Source organism: Bos indicus x Bos taurus, chromosome 3, assembly GCF_003369695.1.
Source record: "Bos indicus x Bos taurus breed Angus x Brahman F1 hybrid chromosome 3, Bos_hybrid_MaternalHap_v2.0, whole genome shotgun sequence".
NCBI lineage: Eukaryota > Metazoa > Chordata > Mammalia > Artiodactyla > Bovidae > Bos > Bos indicus x Bos taurus.
This window is the reverse complement of record NC_040078.1, coordinates 98,414,043-98,440,753: the sequence shown is the minus strand read 5'-3', so window position 1 is coordinate 98,440,753 and position 26,711 is coordinate 98,414,043. Positions and strand designations below refer to the sequence as shown.

At 49.5% G+C, this 26,711-nt stretch overlaps 1 protein-coding gene across 2 annotated transcripts in view; it reads right to left on the bottom strand.

Annotated features, from left to right (window-relative positions):
* The window catches only part of TRABD2B (TraB domain containing 2B), a 221,495-nt gene that overhangs the window by 193,100 nt on the left and 1,684 nt on the right, over positions 1-26,711 (bottom strand). For both annotated transcript variants that reach the window (XM_027537329.1, XM_027537328.1), the window contains exon 2: positions 25,211-25,771. In XM_027537329.1, the coding sequence (XP_027393130.1) occupies positions 25,211-25,771 (561 nt within the window). The remainder of the gene's footprint in view (positions 1-25,210; positions 25,772-26,711) is intronic.

Below are 26,711 nucleotides of genomic sequence, written 5' to 3'. Positions count from 1 at the left end.
AAAAGGTAGACCGATGGAAGCGCCTGCCCTCATGTGTGACAAACATGCTTTTAAAGAGCTTCCCATCCCAAGTGGGTATGTCAGCTAACATCGTGAGATCCAAGGGTTATGATTCTATTATCTAGACAATTATCTACCTGAACTTAAGGACCTAGATAATTCAATTCTGGTGGAAGAGCTCACAAAACTGACGTTGCCTAAATGAAGTGTCATTGTATGTTATCTCACAGTACACAGTGTGGTTTTCAGAGACAACAGTACTGATGATTATAACCCAGCATCAGTGATGGGCACGTGGTGGGACCCACCCTGGTTGACTGATTCCCATGGTAACTTGAACTAAGCAAGAAAGCACTGCCTAATAGAGATGCTTACACTACCTGCTTTCACAGAGATAAGAACTGTTGAAATGTAGCTTATTAATATTTGATTCAAAACAAGTAACATTCCTGCCTTGTGATAACTGCATGTCATGACACCTATGCATATTTCCTCATGAATATCTATTTTTAATTCTAATGTGTTCAGTAAATCAAGCCAAAGAAGGTAAACTACAAGCTGCTCCTAGGACAAAAATTGTGATCTTACTTTGTCCTCAGGCCCCAATTCCTAGACCAACTGCCAGAGGCCAAGACTCTGGGCATGAATGGCCATGAAGGGACAGCAACTCTTAGTTGTCTGGGCAGCTGGAGGAAGTACAGCTGAGCAACTGAGGCAATTCCAATGGAGTCTGGTTGTCTTAATGTGTGTGTGTGGGTGTGTGCACACCTGGGCATGACCCCAGGATGTGATCCTGTGTACCTGACCTCAAGATGTATGACTTTGGATTAACCATTGTTTTGGCATTAGCTGGTCCTGTTTTCCTGGAGGAGGGCATGACAACCCACCCCAGTATTCTTGCCTGGAGAATCCCAAGGACAGAGAAGCCTGGTGGACTACAGTCCGTGGGGTCGCAAAGAGTCAGACACAACTGAAGCGCCTTAGCACGCATGCACACATGGTCCTATTTTCACAGCACACATTACTCTCCAGCTTACCAGTATATTTACTTAGGATATTTGCCATTTGCTGCCTTCCTGTCCCCTCTATAATGTAATGTGCACAGGGATCTTTCACGCTGCTTGGTTTTGGAGCCACAGCACCCAGGACACCCCCCAACACCAAGCAGGGGCTCAGTAAGAATCTGTCGAATGAATGATAAGCGAATGGGTGATCCTGCAGCCTGAGGAAAGAGCTCAGCCCTCATAAGCACTTGGCACGTGTGCCCCCCACAACTCCTAATTCATCAGAGCCCAGTGTCCTAGCAAGTCCAATGGAGCCTCAGAGTCATTCTCAGCCCAAGATTTCAGGAGACCACTACCATTAGCGCCTCTTTAACACCAGAAACAGGTTCTGGTACCCTTCCTGGCCCAGGCTGCTCTCACTGAAGCCTAGGGGTTCTGTGTGCTTACTTCTCTTTCTCTAGTGAATCCACCGGTAGGAGCTGATGTCTCCTGACTCAGAGCAGGTGAGTCTGCTCACACAAGCAAGGTGCAGCCCTGCATGGGGGCTGATCTTCATCTCAACCAGCATCAGGCACTTTTTAAAAAGCCCTGTTCTCCGAAAGTTCACCTCAGCTTCTCTACCACGTGCCACCCTGAGGGACCCTCCCATCTTGCAGGAAAGGAACGAGACCACCTTTCAGAGCCTTGGTCAAGTATCGACTCAGTTAAGACAACACAGCCAGAAAGGTGCAGACTTGGGATTTGAATCCAGGCCTCTCAGTGGCCATTTTACAGATGAGGAAACAGACCGGGAGAAGGCCAGGATGTGCCAAAAGTCACCTGTTAGAGATTTATGAACCACTGAACTTTGTGTTCCTCTAAGCAAGGGGCTTCCCCGGTGGTGCTAGTGGTAAAGAACTTGCCTGCCAATGCAGGAGATGTAAGAGACGCAGGTTCGATCCCTGGGTTGGGAAGATCCCCTGGAGGTGGAAATGACAACCCATTCCAATATTCTTGCCTGGAGAATTCCATAGATATAGGGTCCACAGGGTTCCAAAGAACTGGACACGAGTGAAGTGACTTAGCACTAGCAAGGGGCTGGCCCAGAGCAGATGAGTGAATGAAGTGTGGACACGAAGCCTTAAAAGAACAGGCAGCCTGGTGTAAAAAAAGAGGAAGTCCAACATCATGGAAATTCCCAAACCTAGTAACCCCTGCAGAACCAGTCCTGTGAGGTTTCAGCGAGTGGACAAGGGGACCTGTCCTGGTCCCAGGTAAAGCCAGAAGAGAGGACGCTTGAACCTGCTGTGTCCTTGTGACTAGGAGCCAGGCACACCCCCTCCCTCGAGGGCACCACCGCCCCGTTCCCACACCGGAATGCCGCAACCCCTAACCTCTTCACTCGCCTGTTCTAGCCCTGCCTCCTGGTTGGCTTGAACCCTTTTCCAAAAGCTATGGGAAGGGTCCCTCCCCAAATTTCACCCAGCTCTTCCCTGGATTCAAGTACTTATTCATTTCAAGGGCTCAGCAAACAAATGTGAACAAATAAATGGGTAAATAAGTGAATAATCAGGGACTTCTATTTAAGTCTTCATTATCAGTCCCCCTTAGGACAATATGTTATACATTTATTCATTCAACAAATATTTATTAAGTACCTTCTGTATACAGGGTACAGTCCTGGGCTCTGGGACAGAGTGGCGAGTAAGTAATAGCAGCTTTCCAAGTCCTCTGACCTTTACTTCCCCCCCTCTCCATTTTAACTATTCTGCACTTATTTTCAAGTGTACTTTCTTCAGTGGGTTTGGGTCTCACCCTTCTAAGCTCAACAACTTTCCACGTCTCCTACTGCCTATTGGAAAATGATCAAATTCCTTCCACTGACATTCAAGACCTGAGATTTAGCTGGATCCTCTACTCCCAGTCTCATCTCCTGCCTCTCACTCCCTCTTTCCCTCCACTACATATGCTGAGGGCCAGCCCTTGCCTGGGATGCCCTGCCTGGAATGTCAGCTACTACTGTGTTACAAACCACCCCAAGGCTCTGTGGTTGAAAGCAACAATCCCTTCTTTTCACTGTGGGCCAGCAAGCGGTTGACTGGTCTGGGTTAAAGCCAAGCCGTGTGTCCATCTGGGCTTGGTTCTTCACTGCAGGCTGGGTTTCAGGTCTACTGTGTTCATCGAGGCTGAGCAGCCAGCAGCCACACGGGGAATCTCTTTCCATGGCGGTGGCAGACACGTGAGAGTATGAGCCCAACTAAGCAAGCACCTCAAGGTTCTGCTTGCTTCAAGTCTGCTAATGTCAAAGCTAAGTCCCATGACAGAGCCTAAAATCAAGGAGCCAGTAAGTACACTCTGCCCAACAGGAAGCCAAGGCAAGGCGCGTGGCCAAACCTGGCATCACTGGAGAGCGGCAGAAGGGGGATGCTCTGAGTATTTCTGAACAATAGTCTAACACATCCCATGGACTGTAGCCTGTCAAGCCCACTAGGCTCCTCTGTTTATGGGATTTTTCAAGCAAGAATACTGGAGTGGGTTGCCATTTCCTTCTCCGGGGGATCTTCCCAACCCAGGGATCGAACCTGCAGGCAAATTCTTTACCACGTGAGCCACCAGGGAAGCCATCTAACACACTAACTCTGCCTAATGAAACTGGGCAGTATGGTGAAGGAAAGCAAGCTTTGGAAACAGGAGGCCTGGGTTTGTATCATGCACATATTACTTTCTGAAGCCCTCCAACACAGTGTGTTCCCAGAAGACTTCACTAATTCAATGCTGCCGCTGCCGCCAAGTCACTTCAGTCGTGTCCGACTCTGTGCGACCCCGTAAACGGCAGCCCACCAGGCTCCCCCGTCCCTGGGATTCTCCAGGCAAGAACACTGGAGTGGCTTGCCATTTCCTTCTCCAATGTGTGAAAGTGAAAAGTAAAAAAGAAGTCGCTCAGTCGTGTCTGACTCCTAGCGACCCCATGGACTGAAGCCTCCCAGGCTCCTCTGTCCATGGGATTTTCCAGGCAAGAGTACTGGAGTGGGGTGCCATTGCCTTCTCCGCTAATTCAATGCACATGCCCCCAAACCCTACTGTGTGTAAGCATACCACCTGGACCCTGAGCCAGGCTGGTGAGTAAAGAGGCCCGCCCCGATCTCCTGGTGATATGAACGAAGCTCTGAGCCCCCAGAGTGTTGCTCCCTCATCCACAAAGTGGAAAAAAACAACCTTGAAATACGTGAGAAAACTGGGAAGCTGGCTGGCTTTGAATGAAGTCACAAGTGGGCCAAGTCCTATATCAAACACCACTTTCTTCTGTGACACCCAGGCTAGCGAGTCCTGTTGGAAGCGATTGCTCATCAGTCTGAATCCTTAAAACAATTAACTACTGTGTGGTTGAAGGCTCATCCAATCAATGGGAATTTATTGAGGTCCACCAGCCAGTTAGGCCTGCCCAGTCAAAACCCCCTGCCCTCCCCACAGACACATCTCCTGATGGGAAGACAGGGGCCTTCTTCCTGCATTCTGACAGCCCCGTCCAGCACCAGGCCCAATTCGGTGTTCCATCCCTTTTGCTGTCCAAGACTCCAGAATCTTCTCAATTACTTTTCTCACTCCTTTCTGGAAATAGCCTCCAAGACTGAGATCTGCACCAAAGCCTTCCCATTCACCCAGAAAGAAAAATGCAGTTAATCAAAGCAATCTGGACTTCTCTTTCCATTCCCACCACCCCTCCACCCCTACTCCAGGACGAAACCTCCCTAAGTGATTAAATGTTATAAGAAGGATTTGGCATATTTACCTTGTCAAAGATTGTGCTTTTGTGGTGCCTCATGGAACACAGGCAGATTAAAGAGCCAACAGTGAGATGGACGATCAGCAGAGACCAATGAGGAAAGAAAACAGCAAAACCTCAAGATAAAAAGTCCGTCTTGGTCTCAGCCAATAAACTCTAATCACACACAGACAGGGCCAAGCATATAACTAACAGTTCCTTTCCGGCAAAAATAATGCTAATTAAGTAGTTATAAAAATTATTGTTATTATGAGCTATATCATTATTATTATTATAAAAAATTAAATACTGGCTAGAAATTCAAAAGTCTTTCTTCAGGATCTAGTTCCCTCCAGTTTTCTTAGGCAGTGGTCCCCTGTGGCCCTTAGGAGACAATGGACTCCTTCACTCCAGCATCAGAGGCCCTCCAGGCAGTGGTATCAACCTAGTGTCCAGTCACTCACCCATCCAACAGTTTTTAGTTTTTAGCACCTGTTCTGATCCATACGCTGGTGCATGGGTGCTTAGTCCCTTCAGTCGTGTCCAACTCTTTGCAACCCTATGGACTGTAGCCTGCCAGGCTCCTCTGTTCATGAGATTCTCCAGGCAAGAATACTGGAGTGGGGTGCCAGGCCCTCTTCCTGATCCAGGGATCAAACCTGCGTCTCCTGCACTGCAGGCAGATTCTTTACCCACTGAGCCATCTGCAAAGCCCCCGTATGCTGGTAGATGGGCCATAATTGTGCCCCTCCAACACTATCTACTTCCAATTCAATAACAAAGACCCTGGCCACATGGCCCAGTCCCCTCAATGCCCTTCCAATTCCTAGCTCTATTTCCATCTCCTCCAGGAAGCCTTCCCTGATACCTCCAGGCATCCCTGGAGACTTGTGCTTTCTTTCCCTCCCGTACATGGATGGCGGTACACTCTTTGCTAAATATGCTACTCACACTCAGTCCCTTCACCGTGCTTATGTCTTAATTTCCACAGAGGCAGGGACCATGACACCACACAGTAATCAGTGCTGAATTAACACTTGTTGACTGACTTTACTGTGGACATAATTCAGCACAAACTAACACGTGCTTACTTAATGGAAGCAGGGATAGGAAAAAACAACTTCCCATGGGCTAGGCATGGGGAGAGGCAGGAAGGCGTCCTGCTCAGTGCCTGGCACATACCCAGCAGGGCGTGGCAGGTGGCCAGGCCAGGTCCACCCTTCACATCCGGATCGCCTGCCAAGGACATCTGCCCTTTGCACTCACCCCTCAATTGTGTGGACTGCCGAGGAGAAAGGTGGCAACTGAGTCAGCAAACAATGCTGTCCCCGTCCCTCCAAATGTGTGGTGGAACCCAGAGGTGCCACTAACAGCAGTGTTAGCAAGTGGGATTCTGTGGGAGCCACTTTAATGCCCCGGAGTATTTGCATGTTAACCTCCTTAACACGCTCCTCTGCCTCCTCTACTTTCAGTTAATGGCACCACCAGGGGCCAAAGCACACAAGCATGTTTCAGTTTCCTGATCTCTCCACAAGCAACTCATCAGATGCACTGTTGACTCTCCCTCCAAAACGGAGCCAAACTGACCTCTACCTGCTTTCCCCAGGTCCAAACCACCATCATGCATACTGGTGTCCCAGTTTCCTTCTCTTTCAACTCCAGGAGGGCCCATTCTGCACACCACACCCAAAGCCATCACTTATGTATAAAAAAGAAAATCCGATCTCCCCTGCTCTGAACCAATGGCTTCAAAATCTAAATGCCTTCTTGTGATCTGTAGGTCTCATGAGATCTCACGCCACCTCCTTTCTGCTCCATCTCCGGACACTGTCCAGTACACAAAGGGATCATGACATCCTTTCCGTTCCCTAAGCAGGCCTCAGTGCTTGGCATCCGCTGCTCCTTCTGCCCAAAATGTGCTTCCCAGGTTCTCATGGCTGGCCCCTTCTCATCCCTCCAGACTCAGCTTGAAAAGCACCTTCTCCTGAAAACCCCAGAAAACCAGCAGCTGCTCCTCCCCTTCCTTTATCCCCCTAGCACCCAGGTCCCTCTCTGGCCCATTGCCGTTTCCTTATACAACTTACCATGCTCTAAAATGATCTCATTCATTGTTAAACCCTCACTTCCATGCAGGAAAACAATTTCTGTCTCATTCACAGCTATATTTTTAGCATCTGTGACAGTGCCCAGCCCAAAGCAAGTATTTGACAAACACAGAGCATGTGTCTGAGCAGTGCCCAAACACACTGACTGGATGCCTTAGGTACGGCCTGCTCATAGTGACTCCTTGCCAAAGTGGATAGTATGGACAGATGGGGTAAGACGAGTAACTTTCAGCCGAGGAACCTGACAAAGAGTGCCTGAGCCGGGTGATCAAGGTTAGTATCTGCAGTGATAAGTCAGGTTGGCAGTATGTGCCCTCAACAGAATGTGATAAACATGGCTCTTTATCTCTAGTCTTTTACTCCTCAGAGCATAATCCCAGACTAATCATAAGAAAAACAGCAAAACAAACCCCAATCGAGGGCCAAATATCTGGTTATTACTCAATGTCAAGGTCATCAAAAACAAGGCAAGTTTGAGAAACTGTCCCAGCCAGGAAGAATTGGAAGAGAGATGATAAGTAAATGTAATATGGGATCCTGGGACAGAAGAAGGACATTAGGGGAAAACTGAGGAAATCTGAGTGAAGAGTGGACTTCAGTTAATAGTAAGATGTCAGTATTGATGTGTTCATTGTCAGAAAGTACCATATACTAATGTGAGATGTCAACAATGAGGGGAAGTGGATACAGAACTCTGTACTATCTTCTCAATACTTCTGTAAATCAGAAACTGTTTTAAATTTAAATATTTATTTAAAAAACACATTTGTTATGTGAATGAATGCACGGCAATAAATATATTTTCATGTCTTTTGTAAGAATACACTGAGCACAGGCTCCCGTATGATGCCAGGAAAGAGACAAATTCTTGAGTCTGTGAAGCACCGGGGCTGCTCTGCTTACAGCACTGGTTTGTTAACAACATACTCAGGAACACTGTCAAGGAAGACTGCAGCCCTCTCCTAAGTGGACTTCCAGTGGTTCAAGATTAGAAGCACTTAGGTCAACAACAAAAATAACAAATCCTGCTCTCTTTGAAGATGAATCACATTTTTCCAGTGTTCTCAATTCCATCCAGCCACAAGCACTGCTGAGGGCCTGTTGTGCACCCAAGCCCAAGACCAGCTTAGTAGCCAGCTCCTGCACCAGAGGACCAAGTCCCACCTCCAGTGAAGCTGCTCCCCTCACTTTCAAAGGGTCAAATGGTGCGATACAGACTATAAATGGCACAGATGTTCAGAAATAACAGATCATGGGAACTACAGCAATCAAGGAAGCCTTCCTACAGGAAGGGCCAGAGTGGATCTGGAAAAGGAAATAGGATTTCGAGAGCAGAGTGAAGGAGAGAGGTAGCCAGGGATCACAGCACCAGTAGAGTCAGGGCATCCAAAACCAGCTGCAAGGAGTAGTCTGAATAGACTTGCCAGGTCTCCTAGGGAAGCCATGGAAGAGGAAGTTGGTTTGCTGAGTAGAGGCTGGAGATCCTCCCAGACTTTTCAGGCCAGGAATCAGCACCTCCTCCAGGGCACCTTTCCCAAGCACCAGGTGAGCCTTCCCTCTTCAGCCCCCTTGCCTAGCATTCTTTCACTGCTCACACCAGCTTCATCCTCCCTTGTCACATGCTGTGTGCATTCCCGTGCACTCTTTCCTGCCCACCTGTAGGCCTCCTAGGGGCAGGATCCTTCTCTGCCTCCTCTCAGCCTGCTCTAGAGAGCCCTGCACGTCGTAATGGCTCAGAGAGACATCTGGTAAATGAATAAAAAGAATAGTGAATTAATGTGTAGATCACAATCTAAGAAGCCAGGACTTTACCCCTCACACAACAGGGAAGCCTACAAAATTTGCAGGAAAAAAACACGATCAAAACAACATTTCCTTCCCCATCTCACCAGCCCCTTCTCTGCTTTCTTTGCCTTTAATACTTAGCCTATCCTGACTTGTTTCTTATCTGTCACCTCTCAGTCATTCAACAAACTTTAGCTCAGTGCCTACTACATGCATGGCCTGTTCTAGGTGCCAAGGATACAGATAACACGGACAATTCTCTACTCTCACAGAGCTGACATTCTAGTGAGAGACTGAAGGGCAATAAACAAAATAAGGAAGTAAATTATACAGAATGCCAATTGATGACACCTTCTATGGAGCAAAACAGCAGGAAAGGACAGAGAGTTCAAGGGAGTGATCTGCCATCTTAAACAGGTGTCACGGGGAGACAGACTACCTTTGAACAGAGACCTGAAGGATGTGGGAGAGAGGATTTTTTCCTTTCACATCCACTGACACATGCCTAGTACCTGCAGCAGTACCTGACTGGCAGCAGGCACAGAAGAATGTGTTGAAACAGTTAATTCATTTTTTTTTCATTAAACTTTTTATTTTCAGATAATTATAGATTGATAAGCAGTTGTTAGAAATAATACCCTTCACTCAGCTTCCCCCAATGGTAACATCTCATGTAGCTGGAATTCAATATCAAAACCAGGACTGCAACATTAACACAATCCTCTGATGTGATTCAGACTTCAGAGTTTTATGTGTTCTTGCTTGTGTATACATACGCAGTATACTCAGTGGTGTGCAATTTATGCTCCCTTGCTTGTGTATATGTGTACGGTATATTCAGTGGTATGCAATTTTAAGGCCCAATCTCTTTCTGATAATTAGGAGGCCAGTTGAAGAGTTGAAGGAAAGTGGGATGGAACAGGCTGGGCACTTCCACACATGAGAGTTCTGTTTAATCCTCACAGCTCTCCAAAAGAGTAGGTGTTCTTATCCCCATTCTACAGACGTGAAGACTGACAACTGCAGGGCTCAGAGAAAGGAACTTGTTGAAAGCCACACAGCTGACAGGTGGAGAAACCAGAACCCCCAACCTGTGACTGTCTGGTTCCTTCACTGGGGCACATTCCTGCACATAAGAATGGCCTGAATTTAAAGAAAAAAAAGAGAGAGAGAGAAGCAGGAGGGACCCAGAGGAAGGCCTGGCTCTAGGAAGGGAGAGGAAAGAAGGGAGGAGTTGATGAGGATGTCACTGGGATTCTGCGTGAGGGAGAACAGAAGTACCATTCATGAGAAAGGATGGAGAGCTGGAGAGTCCTCAGTGAGGGGCGAAGGGGCGTCCTGGCTCAGCCGGACCCGGTGTGCAATCTTGGGCAAGTGGATTTACATCTCCAGACTTTGTGTTCCTCAACGAGACCAGGCTGAGAATGGCCACCCAACCCATTTGCTCCAAGTCCAAGGAGAGTTGAAAAGGTAGCCCTCTGGCAAAGCCAAAGTGCCAGACCAACTGCCAAAGCCAGGAAGAAGGCGACCCAACCCGACAGCCCAGACTGCCTGTGGTCTCCCCACTAGAACGATTGGCTGATTTTCCCAAAGATGAAAATGCAGAATTTAGGTCAGCAGGCAGAGAGAAGCTCGCTTTGTTTACAAGAGACAGAGAGCGTGTGTTCCTATTAAATGCCTTTGAAACGCAGCGATGATGAGAGACCCAGGGCTGTTTACCACTGGGGATATTTACTTTTCTCATATACAAATCAGCTCGGGTGCCGTCAGAGCTGACGCCACCTCACACTGCGGCCCTCTGACGTCCCTGTGCTTCCCCGGTGCCCACACATGGTTTGAATTTATCGGTTTTAGCAGCTTTCATTTATATTGTGTGAGGATCATGGAATGACCAGCAAACAGAAGCTCTGATCCGTGTCCTGGAAAAAACACAGAAGCGTGAGGAAGGGGGGCAGGGGGAGGGCTGGGAAGACGCCTCCAATCCCACGAGAAGCACCGAGGGCCCCCGTGGGAATGAAGCATCAGCGGGAAAGCATCGCGGGTGAGAAGGGGCTCAGTGGGCAGAGATGCCAAAGCTGAACACCTGGGTGCCACAATGGGACACACGGGCGCCTCCCTAGATGTTTGACCTCCTAGAACTGAACATCTGGAAATCTGGGAACAGAGTGGGGGTAGCTGGGGACTTTCTGTTTCCATCCAGATACTCAGGCAGTGATGTGAGGGTACAGCTGGTAATTTTACAGCTGACCCCAGGATCCCTGGGTGTGTACTGGGAGCCAGGCCCCAGGCAAACTCAGGTCATCAGATGAGGATCCTGCCCTCAGAGAACTTCAGTCTACGGAGGAGACAGACATGTAAACACATCAAAGACAGTAAAATTAACAAATGTCCTTTGCCAGTGAGGTCAGAGACAGCAGAGATAGCAGCTTTGCAGCAGCGGGATGCCCTGTGTGTCTACCAAGTGCTCACATCCATGGAGCAGGCACAGCCAGGGAGGAACCTGCCCAGGCTCATGCTGCTGGACTCCTGATCCAGTGCTCCCACGATGGACAGGCAATTTACGAACTGCAGATCCTCCCATCCCCCAACCTCCCAGAACCACCTGCCTCATCCCACTTCCACACTGAACAGCTGGAATCCCTCCCTCCAGTTCTGCCATCAAATGGGCCATACGAAATGCAAGGCCATGTTATGCTATGGTAACTATTTTAGAAATGGTGATCAGGGTCTCAGGCTCCTCACAAAGAGCTGATCTTTACACACTAGTCTCACTCGGCAGCCAGACCACTTTTACGGTCCTGTTTCTAAGAGACAACACACCCATGTTCCTAGAAAGCTGAGAGTCCTTCTCCTCTGGCTCAGCACTGAGATCAACTTGGAATTATTGAGGGAAAAGACCTTCTCACGGGAGCTCCTCCCTCAAGCCAAGGGGCTTGGGAATTTCCAAGCAAGCCTGAGTGAGGTGCTCCAGTATGATGAAAGAGTGAATTACAGAACAGAGGAGTGCAGAACAGTGCCCCCCAGCGCACCTGGGATGGAGTCTAAGTTTCTTAATATGGCTTAAGAGCACCCCAACATGTGGCCCGTGAGCCTCCCTGGGCGGTCCCCTGAATCTCCTATTCCACCAGTAAGCACTCTCCATGAGTAAATAGGACAGGTAGTGAGTAAAGACAGTCCCTCAGTCTGAATCAATACCACCATCAGCTCCCAACCCCATACTGGTGCTCCTCCTGAACCCTGGGAACACCTGTTTTTCTATACTGATCTAAGGTGGCACTGTACTGCCAAGTATAGTATGAGCATAGGTGTTACGGGAAGCACACTGATTGAAACCGCCTACCCTGGCCAGGCACCATAATAACCATTTGCACGAGTTGTTTTATGACAGGAGATCCTGATAAGGAATACGGAACTAATAAGCCACCACCAACCGGAAGAGTTCGGGAAAGGTCTAAAGGAGACACCGCGTGTCCATCCACTTCCCAGAATCCCTCTTGCTAGCATCCATCTTGGCTGAGCGATGCGTGTGCCACCAGGAAAGACTCTGAATTAGAATGATTGGTCAAAGACGACCCGGAAACTAATCCCATCACCATAAAACCGGAGACCGCGAGCCACGTGGCAGAGCAGTTCTCCTGGGTTCCCTTATCCTACTGCTCTCCAGCCGGGTGCCCTTTCCCAATAAAATCTCTTGCTTTGTCAGCACAAGTGTCTCCTCAGACAATTCATTTCCGAGTGTTAGACAAGAGCCCAGTTTTGGGCCCTGGAAGGGGTCCGCCCTCCTGCAACATAGGTACGAGTTCCTAGCCCAGCCAGGTATTCATAAGGAGGGGAGGTCGTCTCTATCGTATACAATGAGCATCTTCACCGCAAAGAAAACTCCTGGATAGCAAGGATGCTGTCTCATTCATCCTGACAGCATCTGTAAGGCCTCCCACGGCCCTGCAAAGCCATAGTTGCAGGTGGGGCTGGGAGCTCAGGGTCAGCATTCAACCACGACAGGCAGATGGGAACTGTTACCCTACTCAGCTCGGGCTCCTGAGGCTGGGTTTTGGGAGTGGCCCTTTGTCACACTTCCTCGTCCTGCTCCCGCCCTAGAGAGCTACACAAAGAAGGATCTCAGTTGTCCAGCCTGTGCCATTATAAATTCACAGCCTCCACTCCCGTTGGGCCCTCAGTCTGCCCTACTATTCCTTCACCTGCCAAGGTCAGCTTCTGCTCTCAACCCCTGCCTCCCTCCTCACCTTAGGTCTTGGCCAACAGACCACCTCCCTCTTTCCTTCCCAATGTGGCACTCTTTCTTAGGAAGGAACATCAGTTGTCTACCAACTCCCTACTGCTCCTAATCTTTCTTACTTCTAGTCCCAGAAGAAGAGCTATGCCTCCCCCATCCACTCCTGACCCCTCCTACTGTCAGATTTCAGTCCCTTTTCATAGATGCAGAGAGTGTGAGTGCCCAGACTCTGCAGCCAGATCTCCTCAGTCTGAATTCTAGATCCTCCCCTCACCGACTGTGTGACCTCAGGTAAATGAAATCACCTATTGGTGTCTCAGTTTTCTCACCTGTAAAATGGGGTTGAATAATACTATGTCCCTGAGAGACTGTGGTGAGGATTCAGCAGGGCAGTGCATATATAAGACTCAGATGCATTCCTGGCACTCAGCTGTGAAGCACTTCTCTCTGGGGTCTCTTCAATCCCTCCCTTTCTCACCAGCCCCAGACTTGTGATCTCGAAGTAAGCCTGGCACAGTGTGGTTCCCAGCAGGGTTTGGTAAACAACTGAAGGAAGGAATAGATGGGTGAAGAGTTCCGCAGTAACTAATTCAAGCCACTGAGTAGATACAGGGTACTTCTCTTTGGGAGAAAGAGAAGGGGAGAAATACATACTGAGCAGCACAAAGCGCACAGCCCACTAAAGAGCTAATAAAGTTCGGCCCAGGCTTTAACCCCAGTTCTCCCTATCACTCTGAGTCACTGCTATTAACATACCAACCCCTGTGCAAAAGACAAAAAGGACCCTCAGAGAGGGAATGGCCTCAAGTCATGCATGAGGCGTGCAACCAGTGGCAGAGCTAGGCCCGTAGCAGTCTTCAGCCTAAACTTTTTTTCCTTTTTGACATGTCCACACCCCAGGGAGTGGTGGGAAATCATAGGCAAGCTGAACTAGAACAAGTATGGCTAGATGGTCAGAAAAAAATAACCATGCTCTGGGTGATCAGGTTGCACGGTCCCAATCAGACCAACCCCTCACCCTGCTCTGGATGACGCTCAGTATAGAGGAGACTGAAGGATTGAGAACCACCTTCTCTATGGGATGGGCTTCACCTCCAGACACAGTGTGAAAATGGGCCGGTAACAATAATTAAACTGACCATGACTTAAACCACCACAATTAACATCCATTACCTCTGAGTGTGTGCCAGGCGGTCAGCTCTGTGGTGGATATGCATTACCTCATTCACTCCTAAACACACCAGGAGGTGGATGCTATTATGAGCCCCAACTTTTCAGATATGGAAACAGGACCTCAGTCATCCAGTCTGAGTTGGTGGAGCTGGAATTCTAACTCCAGCTCAGTCCAGTCCCTTTCTTAAAGTATCAAAAGATCTAAATCCTGGCTCCATCATTCTGCACAAAGTACTTAGTCTCAGCTCCTAAAATGGGGGAAATGATACTTACCTTTCAGGAGTATTTTAGAAATTTACTGTAATAAACCCAAGGTCTAGCACATAATAGGCACTAAATAACAATGGCTGTCTTGGGAGCTGGAGAGGAAAAGCAGAGTACAGTCATTGGAAGGAGGGGTAGAAAGACCTTCCTTGCAAACCTTCTGCATTTCCTTCTGGCACTTCTGCCTAACAGTTTCTTTCCCCCAGGCAAGACCTCTCTCACTCCTATCTCCATGGGCCCTGGTCCTGTTGAAACTGCAAGTTCTCCATCAAAAATCCTGCATCCCTTTCTCATCACTCTCTCCATAAAACTACACTGATGGAAGCAGAATAATAGAAAAGTCACCCGCAAGACCAGCAGAAGGCCTTAGCATGGGGGCTATATAGTGCAGGGTCAACTAAACAATCAAGCTCAAACACAGAGACCATACCAATCATGCCACTGAGGTCCCAAAGTGACTCAGTTTACCCATCCATGGCCCATACATTCAGACTGCATCTCATCCCCAGCAGAGGGTCTGGAGCTCAAAAATATCCCATAATCCTGGAGAATTTATAGCCACCCAACTAGTTCTCCTGGGGAGCCCCTGGGAGTCAGAATAGGGGAGGTGGGGGGTTAGGGACAGGAAATTGGTCCAGCCCCCTTCAAGGTGTTTGTCTGGGGGGTCAGGAGGAATTGCCAGCTAGAGTTATTGCATGTGAAAGACTGTGGAAACTGCAAACCTCGATGCAAATGGTTGGAATTATCATTGCCAATTAGGCTTTTGTCTCTCCTCAAACTCAAAGCAGAGCAGTTCAAGGAAAGGAAACCGTGAGAACTAGGGCAAAAAGATGAGACAGGGAGGTATCCGAAAGGCTTTCTCTGCCCACATCTTCTTTTCTCAAAAGCGGTTTCAAATGGGGCTGGAGGCTTAAATTACAAACTGCCTAGAAGGCGCACTAAGTCGCCAGGAGGTAAAACTGGTTAGGAAACTTTACAGAACCATAACGGGGAGGAAGCAGGTAAGTCCTTTAAACAGAAGAGGAACTGGAAAAGGGCTGGCCTTTTATCTGTGCACTTTGGCTTCTGAGGGCAGGGCTGGCCAGAGGATGTGGGCGCAGCTTGCCGTGTCTCCTGTACAGTCGCTAGGGCTGACCGAGGGGCAGGCGGGGCCCTGTGCAGAGCTTCTAGGAAAAGTGCATCTTCTCGTCTGGGCAAAGCCGACTGCACTCTGACCTTGACTGGAGGTGGACAGGAGTGGGAAGCCGGCTCCCAGAGCACATCACGTTACCTGCCAAGACCAACCCCCCTCTCTTTGCCTACTGCTCCCCCCTCCACCATCCCCCACAGCGTAAGGTGCTTCTGCTCCCTTCCCTCCCCACCCTGGAAGGCATCACCAGGGAACAGCCTCGTCCTGCTTGCTCACTTTCGTATCTCAGCACAAATCCCAGTATCTGGCACACAGTGGGAACTAAAAAACATTTCTGGAAAAATTATATGATGATGCTAATTTAAAGATGCAATAACCATGGGTGTCTGGTACTTCATAATCAGTCAATCCTCATAGCAATCAGATGAAACTGAGAGATAGGAAACTAAGACCCAAGAAGGTTAGGTAACTAGCCTTAGGTGACCTATATTCCTGATGAGGGCAATGGTTCTGGGCCCTGCCTGAAAGAGCACTGGCCTGTCCTGGGCCCTGCCTGGAGGCATCCTAGGGGGCTTCTGAGCTGAGTCTGTGCTGTGCTGGGTGAATACCGACTAATTCTTGGTTCTGAAGGTTGAGTCAGGCCAGGATGTTCTGCGGAATGAGGAAGCTAGAGAGGAAGCTTTATGCAAAGAAACAGGCTCACAAGGTAAGAGCCATGGAGAAGTAAAATTGAGTGCTTTCCCCTGCTCTTCCTGACCTGATCGGGAGAAAAGGAATATATATATACACACACAGACACACATGGACATGCCCTATAAAGGGCATGGCAACCCACTCCAGTATTCTTGCCTGGAGAATTCCCACAGACAGGGGAGCCTGGTGGGCTAGAGTCCATGGGGTCCTAAAGAGACATGACTGAAGTGACTTGGCATGCACAGGGGAGGTGGATGGTGGTTAGGGACTGATCTGAAAAAAACCTGCAGGTCCCCGCCCCGCCCAGAGTCCCCACCCCTTGCCTAGTCAAGAGGGGAACACAGGCCAGCAGCAGGGGCCACTGAAGAGACTGGATAGGACCTAGGCCACCACCAGAGACAGCTCCAGGGCCGTGACTTGTGTGGGCCAAGTCTGATGACCTTCTGGCTTTTTTTAAGGGTAGTCAAGCATGCAGAGTGGCCCTGGTACAACTCACTCGCTATTAGGGACTGCAGATTTGTGCTACTCCATCCATATGCTAAAGCCCTAACCTCCACTATGATAGTATTTGAAGATGGAGACTTTACAAGGGAATTAGGTTTAGAAGAGGTCATGAGGGTGGGGTCCTCATGATGGGACAGGTGCCCATCACCAGAGCAGTAACTCTCGATCTCTAATATAAATGTCGTCAAACTGAAACTGAAGTCGCTCAGTTGTGTCCGACTCTGCGACCCCACGGACTGTAGCCTACCACGCTTTTCCATCTGGATATGGGATTTTCCAGGCAAGATATACTGGAGTGGGTTGCCATGTCATCAAATAAGCCTCAAAAAAAAAAAAAAAAAAAAAAGTCAGAAACGAAAAGGGGAAAAAAAAAAACTTACAACGCTGAAAGCCAATCACATCATTGCACCTAAACTCAGACTGCTTGAGTTATGATCAGGCAGTATCAGCCAAGAGGGGATAGTCCAGTCTGGTGACTTTCATCTTCTCGGATGAAAAGTCTGGCTAGAAGGAATCATTTGCTTGAAGGGTCCAGGCTTTTCAAATGACTGCCCTCAGGGACCTTTAAAGCCAGACCATAAAAACCAGCAAGGGCTCTCAGGTAGAGGAACAGCATAAGCAAAGGCATGGAGGCCTGATCAGGGACTGTGTGAGAGAGAGGAAAGGAGAGAGGCCTAGAACAGGTCGGCAGCACGGGAGACCAACCAAAGCAGCAAGTATGGGTGAAATTAAACATTTTTAAGTGACCCTGGAGAAGCTCACATGAACTCTGAGTAGAGAAAGGAAAAGAAAGAGGCCTTTGTTTGCAAGGAACAGACAAGGAAGAGAAGACACCAAAGCATTCCAGGATGGAGAGATAGAGAAATTCAACAGTGACCTGTGGTGTCATGGAGTCCTCACCAATGGACTAGCGATCGCACTGAACTGCTTCCGTGTCTCAGGTGGGCAGTCAGAGGCTTTCTATGAATCTAGAGGCCAAGATGCAGCATCCTGTTAGCATCCAGAGCTGCCAACACCTCAACCACAGGATACAACACAGGGCCCCAACTTCAGAACTGGAAAACATCCAGTCTCATTTTGTAATCAACTTTGAGCATATTTTGAGCTAGGTTTTGAAGCTGGGTTGATTAGGAAAGAAAAGACAGCCGCAGTAATAATTACAATAGAATGTAAAATATCTAAGCGGTGAAAGAATAGCATAAAATGCCATCACACATTTCACGGAGGGAAAGAATAGATGTGGCTGCATTATCAAAGAAAGGCTTGCACCAAGTCCTCCCAAGCAGATGAGATTTAGAAGCATTCTGGGAAGACTCCCTGGAGGAGGTACAGCATGGAGCTGAACCTTAGAGATCTCAGAGGATTCAGGAGTAGAAGAGAAAAGAAGGAAATTCCTGCAGAGGGAGGGGGCCCAGCACATGCAACAGCATTTCCAAGCTTGGGGCAACGTTCTGTGTTCCAGAGGATATTCTGCGCAGATTTAAAAGCCTGTGGATCCTGGAGGAGCTGCTAGGCCAGACAGCTTGGCAGCCGCTGAGCAGAGCTGAAGGCTGGGCCACCGGCTGCCTGTGGATTAAGTGGGCGGACAGAGAGCCAGTGATGGGAGATAAAAGGGAGTGAAGTGGATAATATTTAGAAGCAAACTCGAGGGGGAAGAAACACGGCCGCCTGGCTGGCTGGCTGCAGGCTCGTCCTATTCTTCAGCTTCCTCCCTCGGAAAGCTGCATTACCAGGCGACCTCTTCCTGGCTTTGAGAGATGTCCAAATGGGAACTATTAACAAAGGCACGCTCCCATTTTTATCTCCGTCACAAAGTCAGGCTTTTCTTTGGCCTGGGGAGGGCGGGAGGCTGAGTTGTGGGGAGGAGATCACTGTGTTTGAGGATGGGACGTCTTGGAATTCTTGAGAACTGGTCCCTTCCAACTCTAAGATGTTAGAAGTCTGTGTGTATGAGCTGAAAAGTCTTCAAAGCTAAGGGGCTAGGATTTCACGATGTGAAGATTCTTCGAGTCCAAAAATGCCTCTGAGGCTAATGTTCTAAGATTTCACCATTCTTAGATTCCCTGAGTCTCCAAGTCCCAGCTCAGAGATTCTGTAAATCAGGAAGACTTCATGCTGTGAACTTCTGATTCAGAGACAAGAATATTTCATGACATCTTGGTCACACCTCCGGCTTTATGGCCTCACTCTCCTTTGATGGAAGGACATGAGCCATCCTGTGAGTCTGCTTCTGAGCTTAATAACATTAAATGTTTAAGTCTGAAATTAACCAAGTCAGGGGAAAAAAGAAAAAAGGATGGAGCCTGCTGTGCTAGCAGGGGCTCTTTGCAAGCAGCTCTCTGGGCACACAAAGAAATTGAGAGTACACATGTCTAGGGGTCGGGCCTTGGGGGTCCTCCAGGTGACTTCCACACCATGTGACAGATATTTGCTGAACAGCTCCTGACCACAGGGCTGGCATGGGAGCCACAGCGGGTGCTGCAGGCTGCAGAAGCAGCCGGCTCCCAGGCCAGGATCTGGAGTTACAGGTGTGGACTAGGCCAGCCTGTGCTTGGAGCCAACACTGACCCCGAGGCTCTCACTCTGTAGGTGACACTGGGGAGAAGATGGCTCAGCATGGTTGCAGGTCCTTAGGGGTGCCCAGCTGGTCTTAAGAGAGGTGTCTTTTTTTGGGGAGGGCAGACAGATCTGATAGGAAGCCACAAATAGGGATGAGTGCTGTGGACGTGAGAGGCCAAAGGTCAGTGCTATAGCAATAGCTGCCATGGAGGCCCAGCAGGTCCGGGCGGGGGGTAGGAACAGCCATTCTTGGAGGATGGGAAGTGAGGGGTGGGTTCCATGAGATGGGAATGTATGAGAGCAAGAGAAAGGTGATGTGCAGGCAGGACGCAGGGGAGACTAACACACAGGCTTTTCATGCCTCGGTTTCCACGGCTGTTAAGAAGAAAGCACTGATAATGCCCCTGGCTTGGCAGTAAACTCCCCAGGGGAAAAATCCAGGCTGCTCCCCAGTGTCTGCTCCCCGTACTATCCTGGCTGACACTAAGATGCTCTGGCTGAATGAATGGGGAAGCCAGTGAGGGGGGAGTCCTGGGGAAGGGCAGGCTGCAAGGCTGGGCAGCTGTACACCAGACTGCGCCACGACGGGCTGGGGCTCCATCCTCTTGACAGGCTGGAAGCAAGAAGCAGCAGGTCACCCACTGGAACTAGCAGGCTTCAGGACGAGTACTTTAGGTATAGGCAGCAGCCCGCCATAGACAAGCTGGCCAGCCCCTCCCAACCGCGGAGAACTCAGCCTGGAAATCTCAGGGTACCTCCAAAGTACCAGGACTGCAGAAGAGCACACGGAAGTCAGAACTGGGTGGGTCCTGGCAACTGCGGGACAGAGCAGGCAATCCAGGCCCGGAGAGGGATAGGACAAGCCGAAAGTCATGGCCAAGGTAGAAACAGGCTAGGCCCAGAGCCTGTTTTGTACTCCACTGCCCGCTTTATTATTTCCACATTTTGTGTCCTTGTAGGATGGTGAGGAGCTATTAAAGTTCAAGGAGGGAGCTCTTCACTGTGGCTTGTGCCATCTTTCTTCATTCATTCATTCCATAGTGCTGGACGAAGGAAGGGAAGCAGGGATGGTCATATCATTGTTTCTGACCATTCATTCTCTCTCTAAATCCTAATTAAGCACCCTATAATATGTGCTGTTCCCTCAGATGTATTAATAGACCTAGGGCCTATGACTATAACCAAGGAGACCCTTTATTCAGTTGTGCTGCCGAGCCTGTGTTAGGGCGCTGTCTTCACCTTGGTCCCTTGGAAAGCTGGGCAAGCCTTCAGAAGAAAGAAAGTGCGCTAAATCGTGTCCAACTCTTGCGATCCCATGAACTGTAGCCTTCCAGGCTCCAGGCAAGAACTCCTATTTTAGAATCAGATCCAATTTCTAAGCCAGGGAGAAAACCAGTTTCAGCACTTTTCAATGATCTCTTTCAATACATTTTAAAAATATTTTTTTATTTTTTAGCAAGATACGATGATCTCCCTGCACTATAATACACACACACACACACACATCACCAGATCATGCCATCTGACTGTTCAAAACAAAATTATGTCAGCTCTCGGAATCTTGAAAAACATACTCTGGCATCAGACACACTTATGCTTGAATCCTGAGTCCACCTGATCTGGCTGTATAATCACAACCGAATGACTTAACCTATTAAGCCTTAATTTATTGTCTGTAAAAGAGATACAATGACAGGCCTTGTCACATCTCTGGGAGGATTACAGATGATGTAATTACGATGTCTAATAGAGTGCCCTGTATGGAGACACAGCTCAATAAATGATGACTTTGGGCTTTCTAACTCCTTTGAGAGGAGGCTGTAGAAGTTTACAAACGTCTTGGTCACCCTTGGCAGCCACGCCCAAGCCACACACACTGGATGAACAGCGTCGGCGTCTGAGTTAAATCACAGCCAAGTTCAGAATGGCAGCGTCCTCGTATTTTCATCTTGCCTCGGAGAACCACATAACTTAGAGGGCTCCTCATCCAGCGCCTCCACCGTACTGAGTGGGGGCCACTGAGGCCCCCTAGAGGGAGAAGGAGGTCCCCTAATCAGTCCACTGCGTTCGGGGCAGCTGGTACCAATCCCCAGAGGCAGTCAGCAGAGCTGATTGAAATGGGCAGGTCTCAAGATTGTCACAAGATCTAGACTCGAGACTCAGGCATCCCCAGGCCCCTGAGCACAGGGGCTGCCACCTCCTGTTACTCCAGCTTTACTTTGTTCAGCAAAGCACAGGCAGTGGACATGGCTGCTGGAAGAAGGTGCCAACAGGTGAAGGCGATGCTTCCCACGCAGCCTTCTTTCCTTGTCCTGAAGCCTCCCAGACTCTTTTCCAAGCACGGGCCCTACGGCTAGGTAGTCCTTTTACCCTCCTGACCACCCCCCACAGGTCACATCGGTTCACATCCTCACAAAACCAGCTCAGTTGTAAAAAAAAAAAAAAAAGTCTAGTCACTACTGCTCCATTCAATAGATAAACAAGAACGCCAGAGTTATACACGAGCCATTGGCTTTGGAGCCAGAGCTGGGAAAACCTAGAAGCTAGACTCCCATTCCTCAGCCCACTATCCTGAGCTGCCTATAAACACATCAGAGAAATCCTTAGAGGACCTGCCTTTACCATCCCTGCTCCAGCCACAGAGCCAAAGGAAATAATTTCTCTACAAGGATAAATTCTCCAGGAAGTAAACTGTTAAGCCCTTTGCTATGCTAATGCGCTAAGTCACTTCAGTCCGACTCTGTGCGACCCCATAGACGGCAGCCCACCAGGCTCCCCCGTCCCTGGGATTCTCCAGACAAGAACACTGGAGTGGGTTGCCATTTCCTTCTCCAGTGCATGAAAGTGAAAAATGAAAGTGAAGTTGCTCAGTCGGGTCCGACTCTTAGCGACCCCATGGATTGCAGCCTAACAGGCTCCTCCGTCCATGGGATTTTCCAAGCAAGAGTACTGGAGTGGGGTACCATTGCCTTACCCTAAAGGAAAGAAGGGTACAAAAGAAAGTACTGAAGGAAGAACTGCAAGACACGAACAACCTAGACGCAGGATGTCCAGGGACTCCACCTAGGGCAGCACGGGGATTGCGTCCTTCCTTTAAGTCAGGCAGACTGGCTCTGTTCCTTATTAGCCATGTGGCCTTGGCCAAGTCATCCAGGCTTTTGGAGTGCCCACCTAAGAAAGTCATAGGGTTGTGAGACTCCGACAGATGACAAAGCATGCAGAGCCTCCTGCGGGGTGCCTGGCACATGGAGTTGATTATAATCGTCCCATGGAATGTCGGGGTTGAGTGGCTTGAATGATGACCTAATCCCGGTATCTCATTTCACAGATGGGAAAAACAAGGGCCAGAGAGGGGAAGTGACTTGCTCAAGGTCACATAGCAAACACATGGTGATATTGGGTTCAGTGCGCTCAGTTCATATTAAAATTAGAGACCAGGGCCACGAAGCTTGATCTTTCATGCTGTGCAAAGATGGAAGAAACTTTTACATAAGTCCTACCTTTAGCCGGTATAGCTTTCTTTCTCCATTTAGCTAGGGAAAATGTGGTATATTCTGACTAGAAGAAAATATAAGACTTTTGAGAAATACTAAAATCAAAACTAAAATCCCAGATCTTAACAAAACGCACTCTCTTTTCAAGCTTTTTTTTTCCCTCACCATCTTCTCTCATTGCTCCCCCCTCCCCAAATATTTTGCAATAACAGTAATGCTGGGAGGAAAGAAAAAATAAAAATCTGATGCACTTAACAGATATTTCAGTACAATAATGCATCACAGATGTTCATATCAAACTGTGCACGCGTGCATACAATTTTACTGAGAAGGCTGTTGTTGCATTTCTGACTTTGGGGTTGGGGATCCCTAACAACTCCATCTGCCCAGGCTCTGGAATCGCTCCCTTCCCAGTTAGCCCATGTCTGCCCACGAGTATGGAGGAGAGATTTCATCACCTTGCTCCAAAATGATAACAGGACAAATTGGCGGGGTCAGGCACTCTGGCAGGTGGTGAAGGGTGTGCAGATTAGGGAACCGAGAGGAGTCCTGTTTTCTTTTGTTCAGGACTTGCTTCCTGCAGCCCTCTCAGGGAGCTGGACCCAAGAACAATTTTAAGAGAGGGCCCAGGCTGGTGATGGGGTGGGTGCATTTTTGAAACCAGAGATTTGAGTCTGTTTGATCTTCAAACATGGGCTTTGGAGACTGTCAGCGGGCTTCTTGCTGGCCGATGAATGGCTCTCAGGAACTTTTCCTAAAACATAACCTCGCATGCTTTCCAGCAAATGTTTTCAACCTACCAGAGCCATCTTTTGGTTGCACAGCAGTGTTTCCAGACCTCGAAGAAGGATAGTTTTGTTGTTTTAAGAGAGACAGATTAAAGCCAGGGGCTGTTTAACCAGAGTCTGTGTGCTCCCTTGGGCTTTGGTCGGATTCCTCTGTGGTTGGTACAAAGAGGGTGTTGAGAGGGACGGTGGGTCGCCCACCTTCACAGCCTAAAAAAAGACATCGAGGCCAGACATGAGGCCTCTGAACAGAGAGGCCTCCCACAAACCTGTCTCCAAAATGAGATGGGCGGTGAGCACTAGGGAGCCTAACACAGATAATATCAGCTCCTGAGGCTGGCAAGGGAAAAGTCACTTCAGAGGGAGCGAGCCGGTACGTTCAGAGGAATCAGTGCTGGGCCAGAGAATGCACAGGATTTTTCCCTGCGGAGAAGGAGTCAGGCGTAGTCAGAACCCTGCGGGGCGTGACTAACTGCCCCAATATTCCTGCCACCGGGCCCTCTGGGTAAGGACTCCACAATTATGGGAGAGCCAGCAGGAGAACCGACAAACCCGCCTTTCATTTGGCCGGCAAATCAATCTGGCTTCTTACCTCCCTGGGGACAATATTGCATTTCCCCTGGAAAAACAAAAGCCAGAGATCTCTGAAGGGGGATCAGTTTCTGCTCCTGTTTCCCTGGTGAAGAGCTTGCAGCATCTCAGGAGCACAAGCAGGTCTGGTTCCAGCAGTAGAGCTTCTAGTCCAGCCAATTTACCGGGCTGGCTCCTTTCTGGAAAAGCATGTCTTGGGGACCACGCCTCACTTGGGGCATGGGCCCATGCTCCTTGCAGGAGCCACCAACCCCTGACTCGGAGCGCCTGTTCTGGGATTGACAGCCTGTCTCAAGGCGCAGATGTGAACTCATTGTTCCCAGGGCCTCAGAGTTGAGTTTGGGGCCAGTGAGTTGTGAGTGACCTCTGCCCATGGAGACAAGGCTTTTAACAACACTTTGCTGGATAAGCTCCGCCCTCCTCCCTGCCCCCATGCCTGAGGTTCAGAAATCAGAACTGTCAACCTTGAAGCGAACACATCTCTCTGAAATTATGAACCCCCAAACTATACTTGCTGACTTTCTCTCAGCCTAGGGAGGCGGTCCAAGGGGCACATGGAGTTCTGTAGAGGCTCCGGGAAATTTGGCAGCTCTTAACCTCAACCTGCAAGCCAGGGCCACCAGACACCAGGTCTATTGCACCTCTCCTGCCTCCCAACCCCAGGAAGCATATCTCCCTCTGTGCGTCCTCCGTACAGGTACACACACACACTCACACACACACATACACACACAACGGCTACCCAGATGCATCCTCCCAATGGCCTCAGGACAGCCTCCTGCTCTTGAGACCCCGGGGCCTCAGGGAAAGTCAGACGCAAAGTGGCAACTCTCTCTGTTTCTCATCACTGTGATGCTCCGAGGGAAATTCTTTCTTCTCGGGCAGGCACAGCAGGTGGGGAGTGTATATATCCCCGCCAGGGAGCACACTGAGACAGAAGCACACCTGAACTCTCACCCCCAAGCCCAGCATACACTAGTCTGTCCTCATACCACCACAAAGGCAGCCCAAGAGCTGCCCCACAGCTCGAAAGATCCTCTCCCTTTAAGGCAAGGACAGGATCTGGCCACAGGAGGAAGACAGTCTGAGAAGAGGAGAAAGCCACATGGGAACGGCTGGGCTCTGGGACCCAGGCGCCCCGTGCTTACCTGGGAGAAGTTGAGCCCATTGAGCGGGTGGCATTGCTCCTCCACGCGCTCCACGGCCCCGGTGCTCTTCTTCATCTTCTCAGCCTGCTGGGCTAGGTAAAGGTCAAGCACTGGCACGCCACGGGAGCGAACGTCGGTCTCCGTCAGCGAGTTCACCATAAGCATCACCCACACCGGCCTCTTGCGCTCCCAGTTGCCCGCGATGGCATTGAATAGGTAGTCAGCGTAGAGCCCCTTGCCCCGTTGCGCGGGTGTCATCCATGACGGCATCATCAGTTTCACGTAGTCCAGGTGGCGCTTCAGACGCCAGTAGAGTTCGCGGGGCAGCACATCCTGCAGGTTCTCCCCGTGCGGCAGCAGCTGGCAGCTGGCCAGTGCAGAGATCGTGTAGGGGTCGGTCAGGTCCAGCTCGAAGTAGACGCGGGCGCTGGCCTGGAAGGCTGCCTTGGAGTTGTCCGGGATGAAGTCCCAGACGCGGGTGTAGGGGACATGGATGGTGCCAAACAGATAGGCTGGGGGGTCACGCCGAATAGTCCACAGGAAGGAGTTCAGGTCCCTCTGCTGCAGAAGGAGAGGTGAAGGAAGGCAGTCAGGCTGAAGCCAGCAGAAGGTTAGAACAGAGGGGGCAGGTGGCGGTGGGGATAGAAGACAGAGACCGACCGAGGGCCATGGGAAGGAGCAAGGGCTTTGGAAACTAAGACCCACATTCAAATCCTGGCTTTGGCCTGTCTTGGCTGTATGATCTTAAGCACACTTTTTCACTTTCCACAGACTCAGTTTCCCCATCTGTAAAATGGGAGCTGAGAGCAGCCACGTCAAAGATTGTTGGGAGAATGAAAAGACACAATCTATGTAAATAAGCCCGGAGAGCAGTGCCAGGCTCAGAGGGAGTGAAGGTAGTGAAGGAAGCTCTCGTTATGATTGGCTCTAGCTATGAGTGCCAAGGCCTGCCACACCACCTGAGAATATTTAATCTTGGCCAAGCCAAACCTTCACCGGCGGTGTTTCGTGTGGAGGGTGGGGAGAGGGGGACCAAGAGTCCTGCTCTGGCAAGAAGGGAGGAAGTCATATAACTTTTAAATCCAACCATTAGAAGATACACGCCAAGAGCACTTTGAAAGCAGAACACCTATTAAAAATAGCCTATTTAAACAGCTACTTCCCCATTCAGCAGGGCGGATGCAGTTTTCTTTTTGGAGGGCAGGTCTGGGGTGTCAGCTACTCTGCTTCACCAGCTGAAACCACAGATGAGAAAGTGCTTTAAAACCTGCAGGCTAAGTAAAGTCTCAGGCCCTGGTTTGGGACGGAAAGATTCCACAGAATTAGTCCCAAGAAATGTACAGGCTTTCCAGGCTCCTCCCCTTAAAAGGTGTCTTAAAAGGTGTACCTGGACTCCAAGTCCAATTGTCTGCCATCACCTAGGCTCTGAAGAGGAATGTGTGTGTGTGTGTGTGTGTGTGTGTGTAGAGATGAAGGAGGGTCGTGAAGACGTGGGTCATTT